The 22,091-nt window shown below is 38.8% G+C and overlaps 1 protein-coding gene across 1 annotated transcript in view; it reads right to left on the reverse strand.

The window, feature by feature from the left end:
• Positions 1-22,091, reverse strand: part of VWA8 (von Willebrand factor A domain containing 8) — a 192,823-nt gene that overhangs the window by 83,375 nt on the left and 87,357 nt on the right. Inside the window, exons 22-25 of the mRNA XM_032186011.1 lie at positions 7,542-7,617; positions 6,727-6,862; positions 5,243-5,362; positions 3,270-3,475 (exon numbers count right to left, since the gene is read on the reverse strand). Coding sequence (XP_032041902.1) covers positions 3,270-3,475; positions 5,243-5,362; positions 6,727-6,862; positions 7,542-7,617 — 538 coding nt within the window. The remainder of the gene's footprint in view (positions 1-3,269; positions 3,476-5,242; positions 5,363-6,726; positions 6,863-7,541; positions 7,618-22,091) is intronic.

Raw genomic sequence — 22,091 nt, forward strand, 5'->3', positions numbered from 1 at the left:
AGAGGCAACTTAACTCTGAATGCAATGCCTAAGCTACTACTAATTTGCTATAAGTTCCCTGTTTGCGTAATCATTATGGGAAGGTGCCCTTGCAACTACGCTGTAGACAAAATGCTGTATGTTGAAGACCACAATTAATCAGAATGGAGAGATTAGCATAATAATTACGTGTTGGTGTTAATCAGAATATTCTCTTAATTGACTAGCCCTAATGCTAAGATGCTCTCTCAGATAACAATAATCACCAGCAATTTTTTCTCTGAAACATCCAGCTCTGTTTTGCAGATGCAGAAAACACTAACATTATGTGAAAGGAACCAACACAACAGTAAAAAGAGAGTGGGGCTGTGGAACTGCTTGAAGGGAAACTGTTTAACATCATGACTAACTTCCCTCCTTCCTTCCTAAGGACCAGCGATTTCATTGACTCATTTCCCTCCTTCCTCTCTCTTCTCTACCTGAAGACCTAACAGCTTCTTACTTTGGAATAACCATTATGTTTATATTCATTGTTTACATTTGGCTACTCCCAGCCTTTTTATTATTCAGACTGAAAAACAAGTGACAGTAAACAAAATGTTGCATCCTTTCAAAGAGACTGGGATCTTGAAAACAAATGCTACAGAAGGAACCAAAGCTGCATGTTGGGGATTTATTTGGATATTTAAACTTGACCTTGAAAGAGGTAAAAACCAGCAGACAGGAAACTTCCCCAGTGATCCGTGCCCAATGCCCAGTTTGAAGTGACCACATTAATCTATGTAAGTGAAGGAGATGGAAGCAGAGAGTAATTGGCCTTAAGACAACCAGCAGTGCAGCTCTGGTCTTCAACTGTATGCTGTTCACACCCAAAGAAAAAAAAAAGAATTAAGTCTTCATGTTTCAGCATCAGTTGGTAACAGAATACAGTGCAACCTTAGATTATCTGGAGACAGAAGATGAAAGAAGGAAGGAGGAAGGAGGGAAGGAAGGAAGGAACTGCCAAAGCATGCAACAGAGGGGAGCTCATTTATCAAAAAACCTAAAACGTCAGCTTTTCAGCAGCACGGGAATTGTTTCTCAAGACTAGGTTTTCCACTTCCATTTCAAATGTAACTCTGCATTTAAAGACATAAGCAGTATTTCTAACATGGTACATGTTCCTGTCGGTTTAGTAAGCAAATACCTATCAATTGCTATTGGATCCTAATAAAGTATTTTGCTTACACAGTTATTTGGATGGATTATTCAACTTTTTGGTTTGAATTTTGTTAATCCTTTGTACAAATTTATAAAGATAGCTACTATGGTATTAGTAATACACAGTGAATCAGTTTACTTTGTCTCAAGACCTCACTGAACCCTAGACATGAGACAAGACAAAAATCTCTTCTCCCCAGAAATTGAAATGGACTGAAGATTTTTAAAAGTACCATTTCTAAGCTCCAGGATCTAAATGTCTGTATATATGGGGAAATGTGTATGAATACCGTAGAATCATGGAAGGATTTAGGTTCAAAGGGACCTTAAGGATCATCTAGTTCCAACCCCCTGCCATGGGCAGGGGCATTTTCGACTAGATAAGGTTGCCTAAAACCCTAGCCAATGTGGCCTTAAACACCTCCTGGGATGGGGCATCCACACCTTCTCTGGGCTACCTGTTCCAGTGTCTCACCACCTTCTGAGTAATGATTTTCTTTCCTGAAGACTTATCACTGATCTCCACCTTGACACTGAGCTGTTGACTGCAACTCTTTGAGTAGAACCATCCATCTAATTCCTTATCCAACAAGTGGTCCATCCATCAAATCTATGCCTGTTCATCTTAGTGACAAGAATGCTGTGTGAGACAGTATCAAATGCTTTGCATAAGTCCAGGCAGACATCAATTGCTCATCCACCAATAATGTAACCCCACTGTAGAAGACTACCAGACTTGTCAAGTACATTTTGCCCTTAGTGAAGCCATACTTTCTTTCACCAATCATCTCCATTCTCCATGTCTTAGCAGTTTCCAAGAGGACCTGCTCCATGATCTTGCCAGGCACAGAGGTGAGACTGACTGACCTGTAGTTTCCAGGGTCTTCCTTTTTTGCCTTTTTAATAGTAGGGGTTATGCTTCCCATTTTCTAGTCACTGGAAAATGGACTGCCACAAATTTTCGCTATGACAAGTAGCGGCTTAGCAGTTTCATCTGCCAGTTCCCTCAGGACCCTTGGATGAACCTCATTAGATCCCACGGACTTGTCCACCTTCAGGCTCCTTAGATGGCCTCAAACCTGATCTTTTCCTACAGTGGGTTCTTCATTCTGCCAGTTTCTGCCTTTGAATTTTGAGAGTTTGGTAGAGTGGCTAGAGTACTTGTGAGTAAAGACTGAGGCAAAAAAAGTTGTCAAGTACCTCAGTCTTCTCTGTACGTTGTTAACAAATATACAAAATCATCATTCAACACTGTTTTACCAATGTTAAACACAGAAACAGGAGGTTGAAGAATTTAGGAGAAATTATTTTCTAATTGTACTAAATACATTAATTTTTCCACTAAGCTTTTTTAAATCTGCTATTTAGTAATTCAAGAAATACTCCATAAATTGATAATTTATCTACTTTATGATTATAAACAGAAAATAAAAGCATTACTATTTAAAAGATCATTAAGATATTTTACATTTCAAATACTTCAGATAAAAACTATCCTTCAATTTATAAAGATACAAGTCAGAATCTACCATAAACTTAAAAAAAAACATCATTACATAAGAAGTTATGATTTTGCACTTAAAAGTGTGTGTAGGAAGCAATCATGGTTCCTATGTACCTGTTTGCTAAGTCATTATCCAGGCAACATTTTCTTTAGACAAATTCCATTTGTGTTATATTCCTGTTGTGCGACAGGGTATTGTTTTGCCCTGGGAAATTATTAAAACCAAAAATTCCATAGCAGCATAGCAAGTCAACAGCTGCATTTTTCTTGAAGTATACTATGCTGAATAGGTAATTTTATAATGTAGGCTATTATGAAGTTGCATACTGTATTCACTTGAACATTTTCCTCACATCAAACATTGTTGAATAACAGAAACACAGATTTTTTGTATATCTACAAATAATCACACAGAAAAAATATTTGCTTGTATACATTTACCCTGAACACCTGAATGCTATTATTACTTCAAAATGCAAAACTTTTCTTAAAAATTAAATAGAAATTAATGAACAGTAATGGCATATTTTTCTAAAGCCTACAAGTATTAAAATCCTAAAAGTCAGTAAGATCTGATGTACTGTACCTGTAAATGCTTTACAATATTCACAACTTCTCTAGTTGAATAGGGATAATTAATAATTCCTTGGTCAGCTAAACTCCTTAGTTCTCCAAAAGCAGCTACCAGTTTCTGAAGAATTGGCTCAGGAACATCAGGACCATATTGTCTGAGCATAGCAAGTTCAGACTGTGGCTTGGGATTATCAACAGCATGGCAACTAAAAATATCCCCTAAAAGAAAAAAAGCATACGTTTAAATAGTTTATAAAGGACAGAATCAAAACAGCTCCTATAAAATTCATAAAGAACCATAAATGGAAAGGCAACATATCAAGAGGATGCTGAATACCTGCTTGTTAAAACAGAATAAAATAAGACAAAAAACATTTGGAAAAAAGTGAAGGATGAACTTGCTATAAAGAACACTGAGATTCCAAGAAATATAGAGATCTCTCCTACTATTTAATGAAGGTGATCACAAGGGAGAAATTAACTTTTAGAAGAAACACAAATTGAAAGCAGAACAGAATAAAAAAAAAAAAGGAAAGAAACGTCTAAAGAAAGAGTAATACAGGTTGAATGGGACCAGTTTGTGAACACCCTCAAAACACCACAGCATGCAGGGAAATCTTTACATTCAGGAATACTATAATGTTGTGAGGTCTAGAGGAAATACTGGATTTGTCTTTTCCTCTCTGCCTACCTTGAAGTACTGTAAGAAATATGGCAATCTGTCTTCCACATACATTTGCATTACATTGGTCCCAATCATATAATCTATAAAATTGAGGGTATCTGTAAAGAGTCATTTAACAATCACACAAAACAGGGTTTAAAGAGTCAATATATGGAGGGAGATTAGGTCATGGAAAAGAAATAGGCTCTAATAAAAGCATCTTGGGTCAATATAATTTGGTGAAATTGAGAGCCAATGGATTTCTGCTATGGAATGCCCATTCACTGGGAACTGCATCTGAAAAACAAACAGCTATCACACAGAACTAAGCTTGCTCCTGTCTTTTTTTTTTTTTTTTTTTTTTTTTTTGAGTACATTATTATTTCTTGCAGCCAGAGCTAACAGATAAAGACATGCAGATTAAGGTGCCTGCACATAATTTTGACAATGATTCTAGGCAGTGGAGTCTGCAGGGCAATTCACACTGCCAAAGCTTTGCCAGAGGCCTACTTAGACTAACACTGGACTATACCTTACTAAAAAACAGTGAATTGTTCATTGTTCACCCTTAGGAAACATGAATTCTTCCTTTCTTTTGCTGTGAGATGAAGCTGTGGGGAATCTTTGCTGATACACAGGATTTTCAGTAACTACCTGGAGGTTTTTTTTATTTGTTTATTTTTTATAAAGTAAGACTGCTGCTGGTATGAAAAACTTTGACATGAAATTTGGACAGGATTACCTAAAACTCTGGAAATTTCAGCATCTTGTCAAATATTTATTAAGGCCTATCATACAAAGCCATGAGTATGGAGAAGCCAATGAAGATTAAGAAGCAGGTAGCAATAGTACTAACACTATAAAAGACAATAGCCTCCATCTTTAGAGGGAGAGAAAAGTACTATCCATCAGGCTCCCCTGTCTTGTACCGAAGAGGACAGAACTTGGCCAGTGGCTTTTTTGATATGGGAAAGAAAACACTGAGCAATCATGTTAACCACCAATATCAGCTATCAACTGCTTACAGATCATATTGTTGCTATATTTGTACACGATATATGCTAATTAACTTTTTTTTTTTTTCATCTGTCTGTTTTCTGTGTTTGTCCTGATCCCATATAACAATTTTAGTTGTACACAGATGACCACGTATAGTTGTTCACTTCAGGGCAAGTTCTGTAATCTCACCCTAAGCATCTTATGTAAAACAAAACATTAACATGCATAAGGAACCTCTGTCCCCATGAAATCTAATGAAATAAAGATAGTCATTCAATTAATCAATTCTAATTAACAATCAGCATTTAATATGAATCACTTACCTAATGTGCCAAAGAAGTCATTACCCAAGAAAGGAAATCCAGGTCTATTTGCTAGAACTATCATTCTAAAATCAGGATGAATTACTATTACGTTTTCTCTCCCCTCTACATGAGCACGATCTAGAAAAGAGATAAAATGCATTAGTTGTACATTTAATCTTAGTGATTATCAGTGAATTAGAAGAAGTTAGTTAGAAGAATTATTCTTTGAATTACAAGAATAGTTACTAAAAATGCTCAACAGCTTCTTAGCAAGTCATTAAACTATGAGTGTTCTGAGTTTCATTCTAAAATTTCATAATTTGTTTCATGAAAATTTAACTAAATTATTTCACTTACGAAAAAAAAGCATCAGCTATTATTGACTAGTTTTGGGGTGGGAGACACCTATGCTGTTTATATCTCATTTGACCAAAATGCCGAGAAAAAGGGTTAATAAAATATGTTTTATGTATGTATAACATTATCCCATCTGGGAACACAGGACCAAAAGTCCTCCTGAATATTATATAAATCTGTGAGAAGCCAAAGGCACATGATGTCATGTGCCTGAAGGCTCTGTTTCACCAGAATGAGTCAGACTGCCTTCTCTTCTTCCCTGCCAACATGTCTCCATTGGTACATGAGCTTTGGGAATCCTTTTATCTCCTCTGCAAAACTACAATAATAACTGAAACTGACTAGCCAGTTATTTAAAAAATAGGCCCACCTACAGCTTACAATCACAAGCAAAACCGATGTCGTGCCACATGAGTGCTGAATGGATTGCTCCACTCATATTTAAACTATACATATTACCAAAACTACAGTGTCTACTAAGTTCAAGATGACATTTTAAACAGGGCCTTTCTCTGAAAAAAATGTAAAAAGAAATTTAGTTCTTGCAGTTCTTGTGAATTAAACCCCACCAAATTATGAAGTATCCCTGACTTGCAGGATGTCTTTAAATAGTAAAAGCACATAGAGTATTTTACTAGATGAAACCTTTAAACATTCAACCTTAGGCATAGTCTCATTTTACTACCAGATCTGGTCAAGTTATACCCCTACTATCCAGATGGGTATAATCAAGATCATAATTTTGTCAAACAGATCTGTATTTCTTACGGTGAATAGGAAGTGGGAAGTGGAGAGGTCAGTTTATAACTGTTGGGACTTTTTTTTTGTTTTAATTCCTGAGAATTCCATTCATGAAAATGCTAATTTAATAAAACCTTTGTGGTTACTGCAAAAGCAGTTTTAGTTAGGAAAAGAAAAAAAAGAAAAGAAAAAGGAAAAAAGAAAAGAAAAGACACCTCTTATTTTAAATAGTTCTTTAGAGAAAAAAGAAAGTCACCATAATTTCTTTAATTGCTAACCTTTTTATCATCAAGCACTTTTTCCATTTGGACTCCTCTGAGGCTTTACTTAGCAATGTAATTGCTGAAAAACAGCAACACGTTACCTTTTACTGTAAGTGATGAAATTGTTTTCTATCTACTTACTGGCAATAATTCGCCTTCCATCTGACAAAACCATTTCTCCACTTTCTACTAAGGTTTTTAAGATACAGGTAACATTCGTTGGTGCCTTGTCTGCCTCATCAATTACCAAAATATGTCCAAACTTCACTGCTTTTACCTGGAAGATAAAGAATCAAATCAGCACAACCCTCCAAAAATAGCTGTGAGAAAGTGCATTACTGGTATCTCTGACAGTAGTTGCAAGATGCCAGTGGCAGTGAGAGAAGGGGAGGCAGAACAGGGCTAAGATATGACCGAACGGCAGCAGAGACAGAAGAGGAAGCAGGTGAGACAAGAAAGGTAGGTGTTTCTTCAGGATATGGACGGAAAGGATCACACTAGGGAGGCTACCAAGGAGCCTGACTGAGAGCAGAAGTGCTGAACAAGAAGTCCATAGCAGTTTGCATCTAGGCTGGCAACGTAAAGCTGAAAGAACTGAAGAAGAACTGCAAGAGCTGTTTGGAGTCCAACTTTGCAGGCTGGCGTGAGGCATTTTTACATGCTCCAAAAGAAGAAGGGAAATGCCACTGTACCAGTTAGAATGTGTCGGGTTGACACTAACTAAATTACTTTCCACATTCATTTTGTGTATGTGCAGACCTCAGAGACCCTTGTCCTATTTGGCAATTGTCACATGGCAAACATAACCAAAGCAAAAGTTAATAAAACGTTACCACATTTACTGGCTATTCCATACAAATAATCAAATCACCAAGAATTTTCTTATTTGAAAAGCCAGCATATTTAAATACTTGTTTATACAATTCCAAATATGCAATTCAAATTTTACTACTGACCAGTGGTGAATCTTCATATATAATAAGACCATCTTTAACTGAAGGCTGCAGGGTAAGGCTTTGTACGGTTGTATCCCTGAAATGTGGAAAAACAGAGAGTATTAATTTAAATACACAGGCATTTGAGTTATAGTAAAGTGCAAAATGACTAAATGAGAAACTGAAAATAAATACACTGAAAAGTGAATTTGTATCTTTTGCACATAGGTAAATTACTACTGCTACTACTATTTCCAGTTAAACATAGTTCAACTCTCATATTCACGACAAACAGGGAAATCTACCCTGAACTAAACAGGAATTTGCAGTATCATAGTCAAACCATTAATGTTTTAGTTGCTCTTCTCCACGTGACAAACCACCACGAAAAGAATAAGACTAAAAATACTTCTGTGGAATTCTAAAAATCAACTATTTTTAGTTCAATCTAAACCACACCAGATGGAATTGTTTTTACTAGCACTTGCTACACTTTGCATCATGAACACTGTAAGGTCTTAGATGGACAGAGGCTATAGTATAATAGGTTAGTATTTCTTTTTGAAGTTTTATTTTTCTTTGAGTTGCTCAAATGGTTTTTACCTTCAATCTTCAAATAGATTAATTAAAATCTGTAAGTAAAATATTCCTTTTTTTTCATTATCATCATCTATTTCAACCACCACTGAATGTACAAATAAATGAAAAACTGTTGCAATTCAGAATGATCCAGTAGCAGGTATCGCCACACTGGATTTGCCTGTATACCTTGTAATACCTTGTTAATAAATAAATAAATAAATAAATAAATAAATATATTCTGATAAGCTCCACAGGTATGGGAAATCAAACACAGTAGTGTTTGCAGTAAACTATTAAATGGTCAGCTTCCAATTTCAGTCTGAAACTGACAGCATAACACACAAATTTCCTCTACTTGAAACTGTCATCAGGATTTCTACCCCTACCAACTGGTATTTCCTTGTTTAGCTTTAAACTCATGACTGATTTTTCTCAATGTCTCCTATGCATGGCAATAAAACATAGGACAGGAACAGAGATTTTTTAATATTTGCCTCTTCATCTGAACTTTAATCCAGGAGAGAAAAGGTTAAAAGTTAAAACTACCTCTGCTTTAAGTAATAAAATCATATACCTCAACTCCATCAACTGTGGCCTCTCACAAGCAACAAAACTCCCTCAAAATACACTCAAATACATACTGTACTCATATGCAGTAAATGCAGCTTTGCAAGTATTTTTAAAACCACTAAAATAAGCTGTAGTACGAATCTATTATCCTAGAAATCCCATTATGGAAGTAAAAACAAAGCTTCCACTATCATCCTTTGTGTCTGCTCATTTCTACATTGGGTAGAGAAATCATTAAGAAAAGAAACAGCAACAGAACAACCTTTGTTTCTTGAACACAGATTACTTAGGGACTAATTTCTCAGGTTGCATCCATCAGTCTGCCTCTGTTAACAGTTGCAACTTCTGCCTATGCAGAAGCAACTCTGTGAGTTCAAGCCTATACAGTTACAGATGCGTAAGACTTTAACAATGTGTAAACCAAACATAAATTGTTAGGATGATCTCATTCTTTAGGAAAGACAGAACTGACCATACCTTTGGGTGAAATAAACACTAGAAAGTTTACCATTTCCTTAAGGCCTAGTATAAAAGCTACATAAATCAGTAAAAACTGTGGAAGGAATCAAGATGAAAGAACAACTGAAATCCCAAATCCAATTTCTAACTTTTTTTCTGTGGTTACTTATCCATGGCTACCTCTTTTCCTCTGCCTTGGTCTTGTTCAGCACTAGTATTTTAACAAAATATTTCAGGAAATTTACAATGTATTGTAAAAGCTAAATACCTAGCCCAAGACGAATTCCTTTAGTTTGATGATATAAGTGAATGCAAAACTCCAGTATGTACTTTGGATGTTACATTCAGCCAATGTATATAAGAATGATTTTACTTGGGTTAATACAGGTAAATATTCCTTTCAGAATCGTAAGCTATGCAATTCGTTTCCATTATTTCTGTTCTTCAGAAACCTAACTAAACAGGGTAAAAATGGCTAAAAATAACTGCATTGCCTCCTTGAACTTTGTTTCTTAAATTTCCACTTTGTGATGAATTAAGTAAATGTAAAGACACTGAAAGACAATAATAAAAATATGCTACATCTGAAGTATTTTTGAACTATATGGCATGCAGATTTTCCAAAGTGTAAAATACGTCTGGCACTCAAAACATCAGACTGTAGAATTTCACTCCCACAGGAAACGTCTGAAAACTCTATTTCACATTTACTTATTAATATTACCATCTTAGTATTAACTAGGCTCTAACAAAGACGCGAATACAAAACCCTCATAATGTCATCACATTTGGCACCCACGACGAAAATAGTTCTGACACACAGAAGCACAACTGTGGGAATGCAGAAGTGGGTGAGAAAAACTGTCTGACATATCGTCATCCTGCTCAACTGAACTGATTTATTTTCTCCTGATTGTAAAAGAAAAATACGAAAAACTCACTAATGTCTTTCCTAAGAACGTATTTTTATCTTGCAAACCCTGCCCACAAACTCTCTGTAAGAAAAAAGGAAGGAAAGATCTAGTACCCAAACCCAGCAACTCGTGACACTACCATTCAATTCACAGCAGCATTTCTGAGACTTCTTTTGACTTTTGTTGTTGTTGTTTATTGGCTCACATCACTGCCTTTTACTTTTTGTTACTGGTGCATTATATAGCCCAAAGGCAGATTTTTCAGAGGTCTACAGATTTACTCAATACATACTGGTTTTTGACAGTTATTATTTCTTTGACAGCAATACCTTCTTTCCAGGGAAGAACTACGAGACATGCCAGGAGAAATTTCCATCGACCACAGAAAACAAGGGAACAGCAGATGTGAGGGAAGTGACAATCCTCCTAGACTTTAACCCAGCCTTACAAAACAATGCAAGCTAGAGAGGGACATTCTTACCGTAGTATACTCATTTTTTGTTATTGGTGAGATCATGCCTCAAGGAATTATGAACTTCCATTCATAATTTGAATAGAGGCCAAACAGATGGCAGTGACTATGGATGAGAGTGTATATATACATATACTTTAAAAAAAAAAAATTACAAATGAAAAAAATGTATTTTTTAATCTTCCCAAGACTGAACCAAAACTACTGTCCACCTAGGTTACACTCATACAATTTCTTAATGCTAACCTGGCCTGTAGTTCAAACAATTAGAGTATAGGAGACTCTTTCCCTCTTTCCCTGAGATCTGTTCAAGTTTATCTTTAGGACTACCTCGCTGAAAGATCATTCTTTAGAGAAATGAGATCAATGCATTAAGTTCTTCACTAAGAAGGCTAGTGACGTCCAGCTTAAGAAAATGAAAATGTATTGCACTTCTTTATTTTAAAATGTAAGCTCCCAAGAAGGCTTCTGCCCACATATGGGTCATGTTATTAGAACCTCAGCTAACATTACCAACATCTGTATTCACTGGAATTACTCCGTTTTGACAAGTGCTGAAGAAGCCTGCCCTAGCTTTTTTATGCACTTACTGAGGCAGAAAGACTAAGAGAGGATCTCTGAAAGGTAACCTTGTGTTTTTAGGGCTGGTGGTCATTGTAACAAATTTAGGTAAATAAGATTGAGGACTGACCTACCTCTTATTCTCCAAGAGAAACTTTACAGTGTTCAGTTGGAACTAAGAATCAGAGAATCAGAATACATGTTCTAATAATTGATGCTCTTTGTGTCTGAGATGTATATATCCACCTAATTAACTACCTACGTACATGCAGATACAGCTATCTATCTTCTCAAGTACGTTTTAAACAGACCTGAATACATCCAGCTGACGTGACCTAATGTTATGAGTATTCAAAAAATAATTCGGCCAAGAGCCATCTGAAGTTAACTGCTTAGCTAATCTACTCATGGATTACTATGATGAAGAGCAAGCAATCTCCATGACTTTGACATGTACGAATTCTATTTCTTTAGCCAACAGAGAATATCATTGCATGACATGACAACTAAGTTCAGGCAATTCTGAAACCCCTGAAAAGCCAACCAGCTTTCTCATTTCTTTGTTAAAATGATCCTTTAAAGACTTTTTACCTTTCTCTGTGTGTATGGATAATTACATCCCTAATTTTTTTCTGCTAGACTATTATAACCACTCAGCAGGACATATATTTGTTTAAAATCAAAAGAATTATTTGGAGTATAAAAGTACTTATTACTCAGTATAACTGTGGGAGGCAGAACAAAGGCCAAAGGGAATTATATGTTTAATTCAGGTTATATACTTAAATCAAGTTACAAAATCCATCTTTTAAAACAAGATGCAACATTTGCAACATAATGTGGTATAACAACAAAGTCATTCAGCCTAATTGCAAAATCCACAAAAGAAGAAACACGACACCCTACAGCTCCCCTTATTGTGTATAAGAATACGTTTCACAGAGTATACTAGCTAGAAAAGCTAGAGAATGTTACTTCAGCTATAGAAGAAAATGAAACAACCTGGTTTTGTAACCTAAGTTACTTCTCCATAGCAGTCACACAGCAGGATATTCAAGCTGAATTCAATTCCTACAAAAAGATAAATGAGTAATTCTCTAACACCTGGAATCTGACAATAGCAGAACTAGTCAGAAAGCTTATAAAAAGCTGACATTTGGAAAAAAAGACCAATGGCTTGCATGAACTTTTTTGTAAGCTTAGCATTGCAACACTGAAGGTGTAAAAAACAAAACATCCCCCCCCCCCAAAAAAAAAAAAAAAACACAACCAAACCAACCAAACAAAAAAACAAAGACACCTATTAAATGTTAGCCAGCACATTCAATGCTTTACAGCATAAATCTTTGCAACAACAACATGCCTTGTTATTGTGTGTTTCCAAACCTGAGCTGAATAAAAAATAAAGGATGCACTGGTTACTTTGTCCAACATGAAAAGAAAATACTCTACACATACAGATTCAGGTCTCAAATCATGAGGAATGATCACCCAGCCTTTTTTCTGTGTCTGTCAACATATAAAATACACACACGTGCATGTCTTCACTGTGTTCAATGGATTCTTGTAACAAACAACTGCAGCTTAAGAGCACTTGCTTCAACAAAAGTTTTCTACAGAGATAGCTTCTCTGTGGTTGTTCACTTTTTTTAAAAGACCTGCACAGCTATATCAGCATTTAAATTTCTTACATAGTCCTATAGTCATAGAATCATAGAATCATAGAATATCCTGAGTTGGAAGGGACCCTTAAGGATCATCAAGTCCAACTCTTGACACCGCACAGGTCTACCCAAAAGTTCAGACCATGTGCCTAAGTTCACAGTCCAATCTTTTCTTAAATTCAGACAGGCTCGGTGCAGTGACCACTTCCCTGGGGAGCCTGTTCCAGTGTGCAACCACCCTCTCTGTGAAGAACCCCCTCCTGACGTCCAGCCTAAATTTCCCCTGCCTCAGCTTAATCCCGTTCCCGCAGGTCCTGTCACTAGTGTTAATGGAGAAAAGGTCTCCTGCCTCTTGACAACCCCTTGCGAGGAAGTTGTAGACAGTGATGAGGTCCCCCCTCAGCCTCCTCTTCTCCAGGCTGAACAGGCCCCGTGACCTCAGCCGTTCTTCGTACGTCTTCCCCTCAAGGCCTTTCACCATCTTCGTAGCCCTCCTCTGGACACTTTCCAACAGTTTCATGTCCTTTTTATACTGTGGTGCCCAGAACTGCACACAGTACTCGAGGTGAGGCCGCACCAGCGCAGAGTAGAGCGGGACAATCACCTCCCTTGACCTACTAGCGATGCCGTGCTTGATGCACCCCAGGACACGGTTGGCCCTCCTGGCTGCCAGGGCACACTGCTGGCTCATATTCAACTTGCTGTCTACCACGACCCCCAGATCCCTCTCTTCTAGGCTGCTCTCCAGCATCTCGTCGCCCAGTCTGTACGTGCAGCCAGGGTTTCCCCGTCCCAGGTGCAGGACCCGGCACTTGCTCTTATTGAACTTCATGCGGTTGGTGATCGCCCAGCTCTCCAACCTGTCCAGATCCCTCTGCAAGGCCTTTACACCCTCATTCGAGTCCACAACTCCTCCAAGTTTGGTGTCATCAGCAAACTTGCTCAAAATACCCTCTATTCCTACATCCAGATCGTTTATAAAAATATTGAAAAGTACCGGCCCTAAAATGGAGCCTTGAGGGACCCCACTGGTGACCGCCCGCCAGCCTGACACAGCCCCATTTACCATAACCCTTTGGGCCCTGCCCGTTAGCCAATTGCTCACCCATCGTATGATGTTTTTATTTAGCTGTATGGTGGACATTTTGTCCAGTAGGATCCTATGGGAAACCGTGTCAAAAGCCTTGCTGAAGTCCAAAAAAATCACATCAGCTGGTTTCCCTTGGTCCACCATACGGGTGATCTTATCATAAAAGGAAATCAGGTTAGTTAGGCAGGACCTACCCTTCACAAACCCATGCTGGCTGGGACCAATGACTGCTTTGTCCCCCAGGTGCGCCTCAATAAGTCCGAGAACCAACTTCTCCATGATTTTACCAGGCACTGACGTGAGACTGACAGGCCTGTAATTGCTAGGGTCTTCTTTCTGACCCTTCTTGAAAATCGGCACAACATTTGCCAGCTTCCAGTCTACCGGGACCTCTCCAAATTCCCAGGATCGTTGAAAAATAATTGAGAGAGGTTCCGCGATGACATCCGCCAGCTCTTTCAGCACCCGGGGATGAATCCCATCCGGACCCATGGACTTGTAGGGATCCAGGTGGAGTAGCAAATCCCGCACACGTTCAGGGTCAGTTGGGAGTTTGTCATCCCCACCGTCCCGGTCCTCCAGCTCAGGGCACCCTGGGTCCCGAAGCCCATCATCGGCATTGAAGACAGAGGCAAAGAAGGCGTTAAGCGTCTCTGCTTTGCCTACGTCATCGTCTGCGAGGAGACCTTCCCTATCAAGGAGCGGCCCTATGTATTCTTTAGTTCTCCTTTTTCCATTTACATATCTAAAAAAACCCTTTTTATTTTCTCTCACAGACACAGCCAGCTTCAACTCTAGCTGTGCTTTGGCCACTCGAACTTTCTCCCTACAAACACGAACAGCATCCCTGTATTCTTTCCATGACGCCTGGCCCTCCTTCCAGTAGCGAAACACTCTCTGTTTCCGCCTAATCTCCATTAGAACATTCCTGGTTAGCCACGCCGGCCTCCTGCCCCGCCTGCCTGACTTGCGATATTTTGGAATTGCCTTATCTTGTGCTTCTAGGAGGCATCGCTTAAAGAGTGACCAGCACTGGTGGACATCGAGGCCTTCAAGAACAGTTTCCCAGGGGACCTTACTGACTAGTTCCCTGAGCAGCCTGAAGTCCGCTTTCCCCATATCTAGGGATGAGGTTTTGGTGGCACTTTTCCTTCTGTCACCGTAAATTTTGAACTCAACCACTTCATGGTCGCTATGACCGAGGCGGCCACCAATCACCACATCTCCCACCAGACCCTCTCTGTTTTCTAGCAACAGGTCTAGGAGGGCACCTTTCCTAGTTGGCTCCGTTAGCACCTGCACCAAGAAGTTATCATCTAGGTGCTTCATGAACCTCCTGGACTTGCTCGTGTCAGCCGTGTGGCACTCCCAGTTAACGTCCGGCAAGTTGAAGTCCCCCATAAGGACAAGGGGAGTTAATCTCGAGGCCTCTCTTAGTTCTGTAAAGAATAATTTATCGGCGCTATCATCCTGGCCAGGGGGTCTGTAATAGACTCCCACAACGACATCCCCTTTATTTGTTCGTCCCTTGATCCTTACCCAGAGGCTCTCAACTTTGCCATCGCCGACCTGAAGTTCCACACAGTCCAGCCCCTGCTTCACATACATCACCACCCCACCACCTCGCCTACCCTGCCTGTCCCTCCTGAAGAGCCTGTAACCATCTATCGCAACACCCCAGTCACAGGACTCATCCCACCAGGTTTCGCTTATGCCGATGATGTCGTAGTTGCGGGACTGGGCCAGGACTTCTAGCTCATCCATTTTATTCCTCATACTGCGTGTGTTTGTGTAAAAGCACTTCAGGTGCGTCTCCTTACACTCAGCACCTTGTGGATCTGACCAAAGGACCCCACTGGCACACAGCCCCTCTGATTCTAGCATACCATCCCTTAGGTCTTCACTGGCGCGCCTGGTTTTAGCCCCTTCCCCCTTCGACTCTAGTTTAAAGCCCTATCTATCAGCCCTGCCAACTCCTGACCTAAGATCCTTACCCCCCTCCGAGAGAGGCGCATCCCATCCGGTGCCATCAGGCCCGGTGTAGCGTAGACCTTCCCAAAGGTCTTTCAAGAGAAGAGGACCAAAAGTAATTCTGGGAACAAGTGCACTATCTAAGTGCTCTACGGTATTAGGCGCTCATCTGTGTCTTGGGTGAACTAAGTTACTACTTCTCGAAACAACTTTTTTTTTGTTTTTAATTTGAATTTAAAAAAAACGAAGTCAATAAAGCTGAAAGGGTAGTTTTAAATGATCTCAATAGGGGAAACAGGTAATTAGATTTTATACTGATTACGTGTGCCGAAAAAGAGAGAAAGAAAATTAACATCAAAAGATTAATGCACAGTTTGTAGTAAGTATTGCTTGTAGGGATACTATAAGCTCATTTTCCTATCCCAAACCTCTCCATTAATTTGATTGTTAAAGATCACAGTGAAATTACATTTATTTTGAAAAGGATAACGTATGTAAACTCAGTTAATTTTTGGAAGAAAAGATCATCAGATTACTGTAATTTATTAGAGAACTAAAAAAGGCACAGCACAAAGTGTAGTAGATGTTTAAAACGAACCACATACCACACTTTCAAATCATCAGTCACTAAAGCAAACAGTAACTTTGATGGGTAAGTTCTTTGAAATGAAATATAACATTAGGAAAACCAGAATAAGGTAGTGCGGTGTCTTCTAAAATAATAGCAAGATTATCAGATAACGAATTCTTATAGCAGTCAGCATCCTACTGACAGTAGTAAGACATCAAATTTAAAACAAAGGCAAACTGCTTTAGCCTAGATATATATTAATGCATAGAAAAGTGGAAAACAAGTTACCTGAATTTGTAAGAAAGGATATCACACAGAGAACTAAGACTTAATAGGGCTAATTTAAGGGCACAAACCTTGAAGCAAGCACGACATTTTCAAACGGATTTATTTCAAAGCTAAAGAAGAAGAAAACTTCATATATATCCCCTAGTTTCATTAAAAGGTATCAAACCATACTTATAAGCAACTTTGACTTTTTTGACATTACAAAGAACAGCTCCCGTGCACTAAAAATCATTCCCTCTTTTAGTCCCATGAGTTTGTAAAGATTCCTATTTTCTTTTTGGGCAATAAACTGCTTCATATTTCACAAGCAAAAAAATAGAAATATATCTTGATATGCAGAAAGAGAAAAGAGAAAGAGAAAGCTTGAACAAGAACTACTTGTTTTGTGCCTTCTGCATGGAGGCTCTGTGTAGCAGGAAATCCATTCATAACCCATCAATAAATTATTGATGTAGATTACACTGCAGCCTGCTCATGAAAAGCTTCTATTTCTGTAAGTGACCACCATGTTCTTTCCCAACTAAATGACTGCTCATCTACATACTGAAGACACCAGAGTTGAGGTTGACTGGTTTTACTTACTATGACTTCAGTGGCCGCCTCTGTGGTAGCTCAGAGGGGGCATCTAGTTCTCCCCCTTGTTGACAGTAACTAAGTTTCCATAGCAGTAGAAAGGACTGATAAGTTTTAATTTTCTTAAAGTTTTAATTTCCATATGGGAATGCCTGTGGCAGACACTCTGCAGAGATGGAGATGGTGAGCTGCAGTTTTTGTATTTCCATGGCTGATCAATGGCCGAGATAGCATGAAGCCAGCAAACATCTCAGAAAAATTTCTGCTAGTTATTTACGCTTATATCAAAACATTAAATAAATCTTCTAGAAGTTATCAAACTTAATCCCATTACAAAAAATGTTCTTATTTTTCTTGTTCTAAAAACAATGAAGTCTGAAGCTGCTTCTTAATTACTTCAGTTCTAATTACTTTTTGATACTGGCACATTTGGGTGTCAGCTAAGGACAACGCAAATGGACTCACCACATGGAATAACCACTGCTGGCTTAACTAATTTTATGAAGACGTGATAAACTAAGTTTTAACTTCTTTCTTTTTTTCCTATTGAAGAATTTTGATTTAGCAGGAGAGGCTACTGCTACATAACTAGAATAAGAGATCAGTGGGGTCATCCAGCTACTACTTTGCAGAAATTGTTGGTAAATAACAGAGTCACAGAGTGGTTGAGGTTGGAAAGTCATCTTGTCCAACCCCTGTGGCTCAAGCAGGGCTCGTTGCCAAGGACATGTTCATACAGCTTTTGAGAATCTCAAAAATCAATGAATGTAATTTATACCAAACTTTACAAAGAAGGTACTAACACAGAAAAATGAAAATTGTGTCTTCTTGAACCAAGCAAATGTGCTGCTTGAAACACAGACCTTCTTTACACGTGATTTTTCTCAAAAATACTATCGGGAGAGAGGCTTTTGTTTGCTTGCTATTAGAGTAATTAGAAGCACAACTCATGTCAGATCATTTCAGAAGGTTCCTATTGCCAGTTGCTCTTTTGGCTACATGACTTAAATCCAATTCAACACCAGCAGAACAGAGGTGGTAGCTTTCACAGCTGTACATCAGATCTTCGGTTGACACTACATGATCTCCACAGAATTTCCCCAGTGCTACATAGCTGCCAAAAATAAAATTTCAGATGAGAACAAGTTATATGCCATTATTTCTTTTTCCCCTTTTCTTAATTTCATATATTAAAGACTAGGAGAATATTTAATGAACACTAAGATTAGACAACATATGACTTATGAAACATTGGAACGGGCTGCCCAGAGTAGCAGTTGAGTCACCCTCCTTAGAGTTCTTCAAAAAACAGGCCCATGTAGTGTTTAGGGACATGGGTTAATGGTGGAGTTGGCAGTGCTAAGTTAAAAGTTGGGATAGATGATCTCAGAGGTCTTTTCCAACCTGAATGATTCTGTGACACCAAAAGCTTGATGTACATATTAATTCAAACATCTTGAGTACATAAAATCTAGCACCCCATCTATTATTCCAGCAGAAACAACTATAAAATGTATGTCACTGATTTTTCTTCACATTCCTTGTAAGAATCTAAGCTTTTGGGAAGCTTTATTTTAAAAGCCTCTTCATAATCCCAAACCAACCAAACAAAACATCTTGAGCCACAGATCAATCCTGCACTGGAAACAGAAGAGTGAATACTGTAGTTATATAATACCACACTAATTAGAAATAGTAACTGCAAGGAAAAGAAATCATTGTCACTGAAATTTTAAAAAGCAGCTTGACAGTAGGACTGAACTCCAAGCAGATGCATAACTTTAAATGACAGATAAAGGATATTGTACTCCAGCAAAACCATTCTTTATGTACTATTCGTTAGTAATTTGATCGTAAGAGAAGTAAAACTCATCTTTTTTTTTTTTTTCCTTTGATCACATCAAAGGAGCCAACAGTCTCAAGTCCACAGTACTTTCTTCTGATGCTTTTACACAGGAGAGCTAGGAGCTTACATTTTAATATTTTCAGGGCTAAGAAGGTTTTTATAGTCTTGACAGGGCACATGTTCTTGCCTGAGTCTACTCTAAAGATTTTATTTCCTTTTCCTTCTGTTGAATATTCTTGTTTCAAGAAACTTTGTAATTTACAGCAAGATATTATCAACTTTCATGAAAAGCTTTTTCTTGATTCAGTGAAATTTGTTTTACAGATCTGTAATATTTACCAAGTTTGGCTTCAGATTTTTGTGAAAAACCACCAGTGATTTTTTTTTTCCACATTGCTCACATGAGACATGGCAAATGTAGTAACAGCACAGTTCATAAAATTACAAGGTTTTCCAGAGTTCACACATTTAGGAGTAAAGCAAGTACTTCGTTCTCTGTTACACTTTATTAGAAACTTTGATGTCCTCCAAATAAGTCATCCATCCAGTATGTGTCTGATTTCTACACAGATGTTGTCTTGGCCTGCGACTGCACAGGCCTCATAGATTTTCACCTTCTAGCAGCATCATGAATGTGCAGTCAAGGTGAAAGTGGTAAAACCCCAAAGTTTAATATTAGGGAAGATAACTCTGTGGTATGTTTTATGACATGCAGCCAGTTCCCTGGGTACAACCAGCCCTGAGGGGTGAACAAAACTTGAGAATTACTCTGCCAGAATTTATTCTTTTAGGAAATGGAATAACTGGGAAATCCCAACATGTAAAAACTATTTGTTCAGCATGGAAAGGAAGCAGGATGCTTCCTAAGTGCAACCCTAAACAGAAGCCATGCAGAGCCTAACCCAAATTGCCAATTTCAGGAACAGTCCTATAAACCCAGCTGCATGTGGTAAGAGAGATCTGGTATATATATATGTGGTCACCAGTGCGGGCGGTCACCAGTGGGGTCCCTCAAGGCTCCATTTTAGGGCCGGTACTTTTCAATATTTTTATAAATGATCTGGATGTAGGAATAGAGGGTATTTTGAGCAAGTTTGCTGATGACACCAAACTTGGAGGAGTTGTGGACTCAAGTGAGGGCGTAAAGGCCTTGCAGAGGGATCTGGACAGGTTGGAGAGCTGGGCGATCACCAACCGCATGAAGTTCAATAAGAGCAAGTGCCGGGTCCTGCACCTGGGACGGGGAAACCCTGGCTGCACGTACAGACTGGGCGATGAGACGCTGGAGAGCAGCCTAGAAGAGAGGGATCTGGGGGTCGTGATAGACAGCAAGTTGAATATGAGCCAGCAGTGTGCCCTGGCAGCCAGGAGGGCCAATCGTATCCTGGGGTGCATCAAGCACGGCATCGCTAGTAGGTCAAGGGAGGTGATTGTCCCGCTCTACTCTGCGCTGGTGCGGCCTCACCTCGAGTACTGTGTGCAGTTCTGGGCACCACAGTATAAAAAGGACATGAAACTGTTGGAAAGTGTCCAGAGGAGGGCTACGAAGATGGTGAAAGGCCTTGAGGGGAAGACGTACGAGGAACGGCTGAGGTCACTGGGCCTGTTCAGCCTGGAGAAGAGGAGGCTGAGGGGAGACCTCATCGCAGTCTACAACTTCCTCGTAAGGGGTTGTCAAGAGGCAGGAGACCTTTTCTCCATTAACACTAGTGACAGGACCCGCGGGAACGGGGTTAAGCTGAGGCAGGGGAAATTTAGGCTGGACGTCAGGAGGGGGTTCTTCACAGAGAGGGTGGTTGCACACTGGAACAGGCTCCCCAGGGAAGTGGTCACTGCACCGAGCCTGTCTGAATTTAAGAAGAGATTGGACTGTGAACTTAGGCACATGGTCTGAACTTTTGGGTAGACCTGTGCGGTGTCGAGAGTTGGACTTGATGATCCTTAAGGGTCCCTTCCAACTCAGGATATTCTATGATTCTATGATTCTATGATTCTATGGTATATAGCACATTTTTCCAGTATTTATTCTTTTCTATGTCATGATCAACTCCTAATATTAAGAAGTATGTAAGCGAAGGCAGCCAACTCTTTGAATAATTTATAAGGAAACATTTTTCTTAATTTTTTTCCTTATTATATTTAATCACAGCTTCCTTTCAGTAAAGGTTTTCGGTCCCAAAATGGTTTATAAAACTTAACAAAGTTAAGCAAAGTCTTGTGCCTTTTTTTCCCCCCAAATTGGTTGGAAACAGAAGTGCTGAGTGCCAACTCCTGTTCTTAGCGCTGCTATCAGAGTGGTTCCAAAGAATGTTTATCAATATGGAAATAGGAGCTACATATATAAATTGCACCCAAGAAAATAAAACCTCTCAATGAGGCAAGCAAGGTTAAGAAGAAGGATTTGTAACCTCCATAAGCAATCTAATTCTTTAGGTCAAGCTGACCCTTCTGTGTGAATCAGTGATAGAACAAGTAAATACAGATGTCAGAAAAGATGTTTAAAGAAATCACTCTCTTTTCTGTCTTTCTCCTCTCATCATCTGTAAATACAAGACATAAATTTTGAGATCTTAAAATTATTCCTTGTATTGGCTCATTGCTTCTAAGAAAAATATTCCCTGACTTAATCTTGTTGAATATGCATAGTGTTTAGATCACCAGAACTTCTTACAGTATTTCATCAAAGTAACCACCCCATGGAAGATGAAATGCACACACTAGATAGTTTTCTAATAAGATGTGTCTGTGCTACAAGTTACTGACTCTATTTCCCTCCCCCTCCAAAAAAAAAAAACCAACATCTAAAAGCTTAGTGTTCATTTTTTGAGGGGTAAACTTTTTCTAATTTTGCTTTATAATCCAAAAGTGTGCACTGACAATATTTAGGATTATCAGGATTACCTGTTTAAAGGTCCTATAAAGTCCACCCAGGTACTATACAGACTGTGTTCTTCAGAAGGTATTTCAAAATGCCACCCAGGAAATAGAAACTTGTGATTTTTCCATATTC

Source organism: Aythya fuligula, chromosome 1 (assembly GCF_009819795.1).
Source record: "Aythya fuligula isolate bAytFul2 chromosome 1, bAytFul2.pri, whole genome shotgun sequence".
In the NCBI taxonomy this organism is placed as follows: Eukaryota; Metazoa; Chordata; class Aves; order Anseriformes; family Anatidae; genus Aythya; species Aythya fuligula.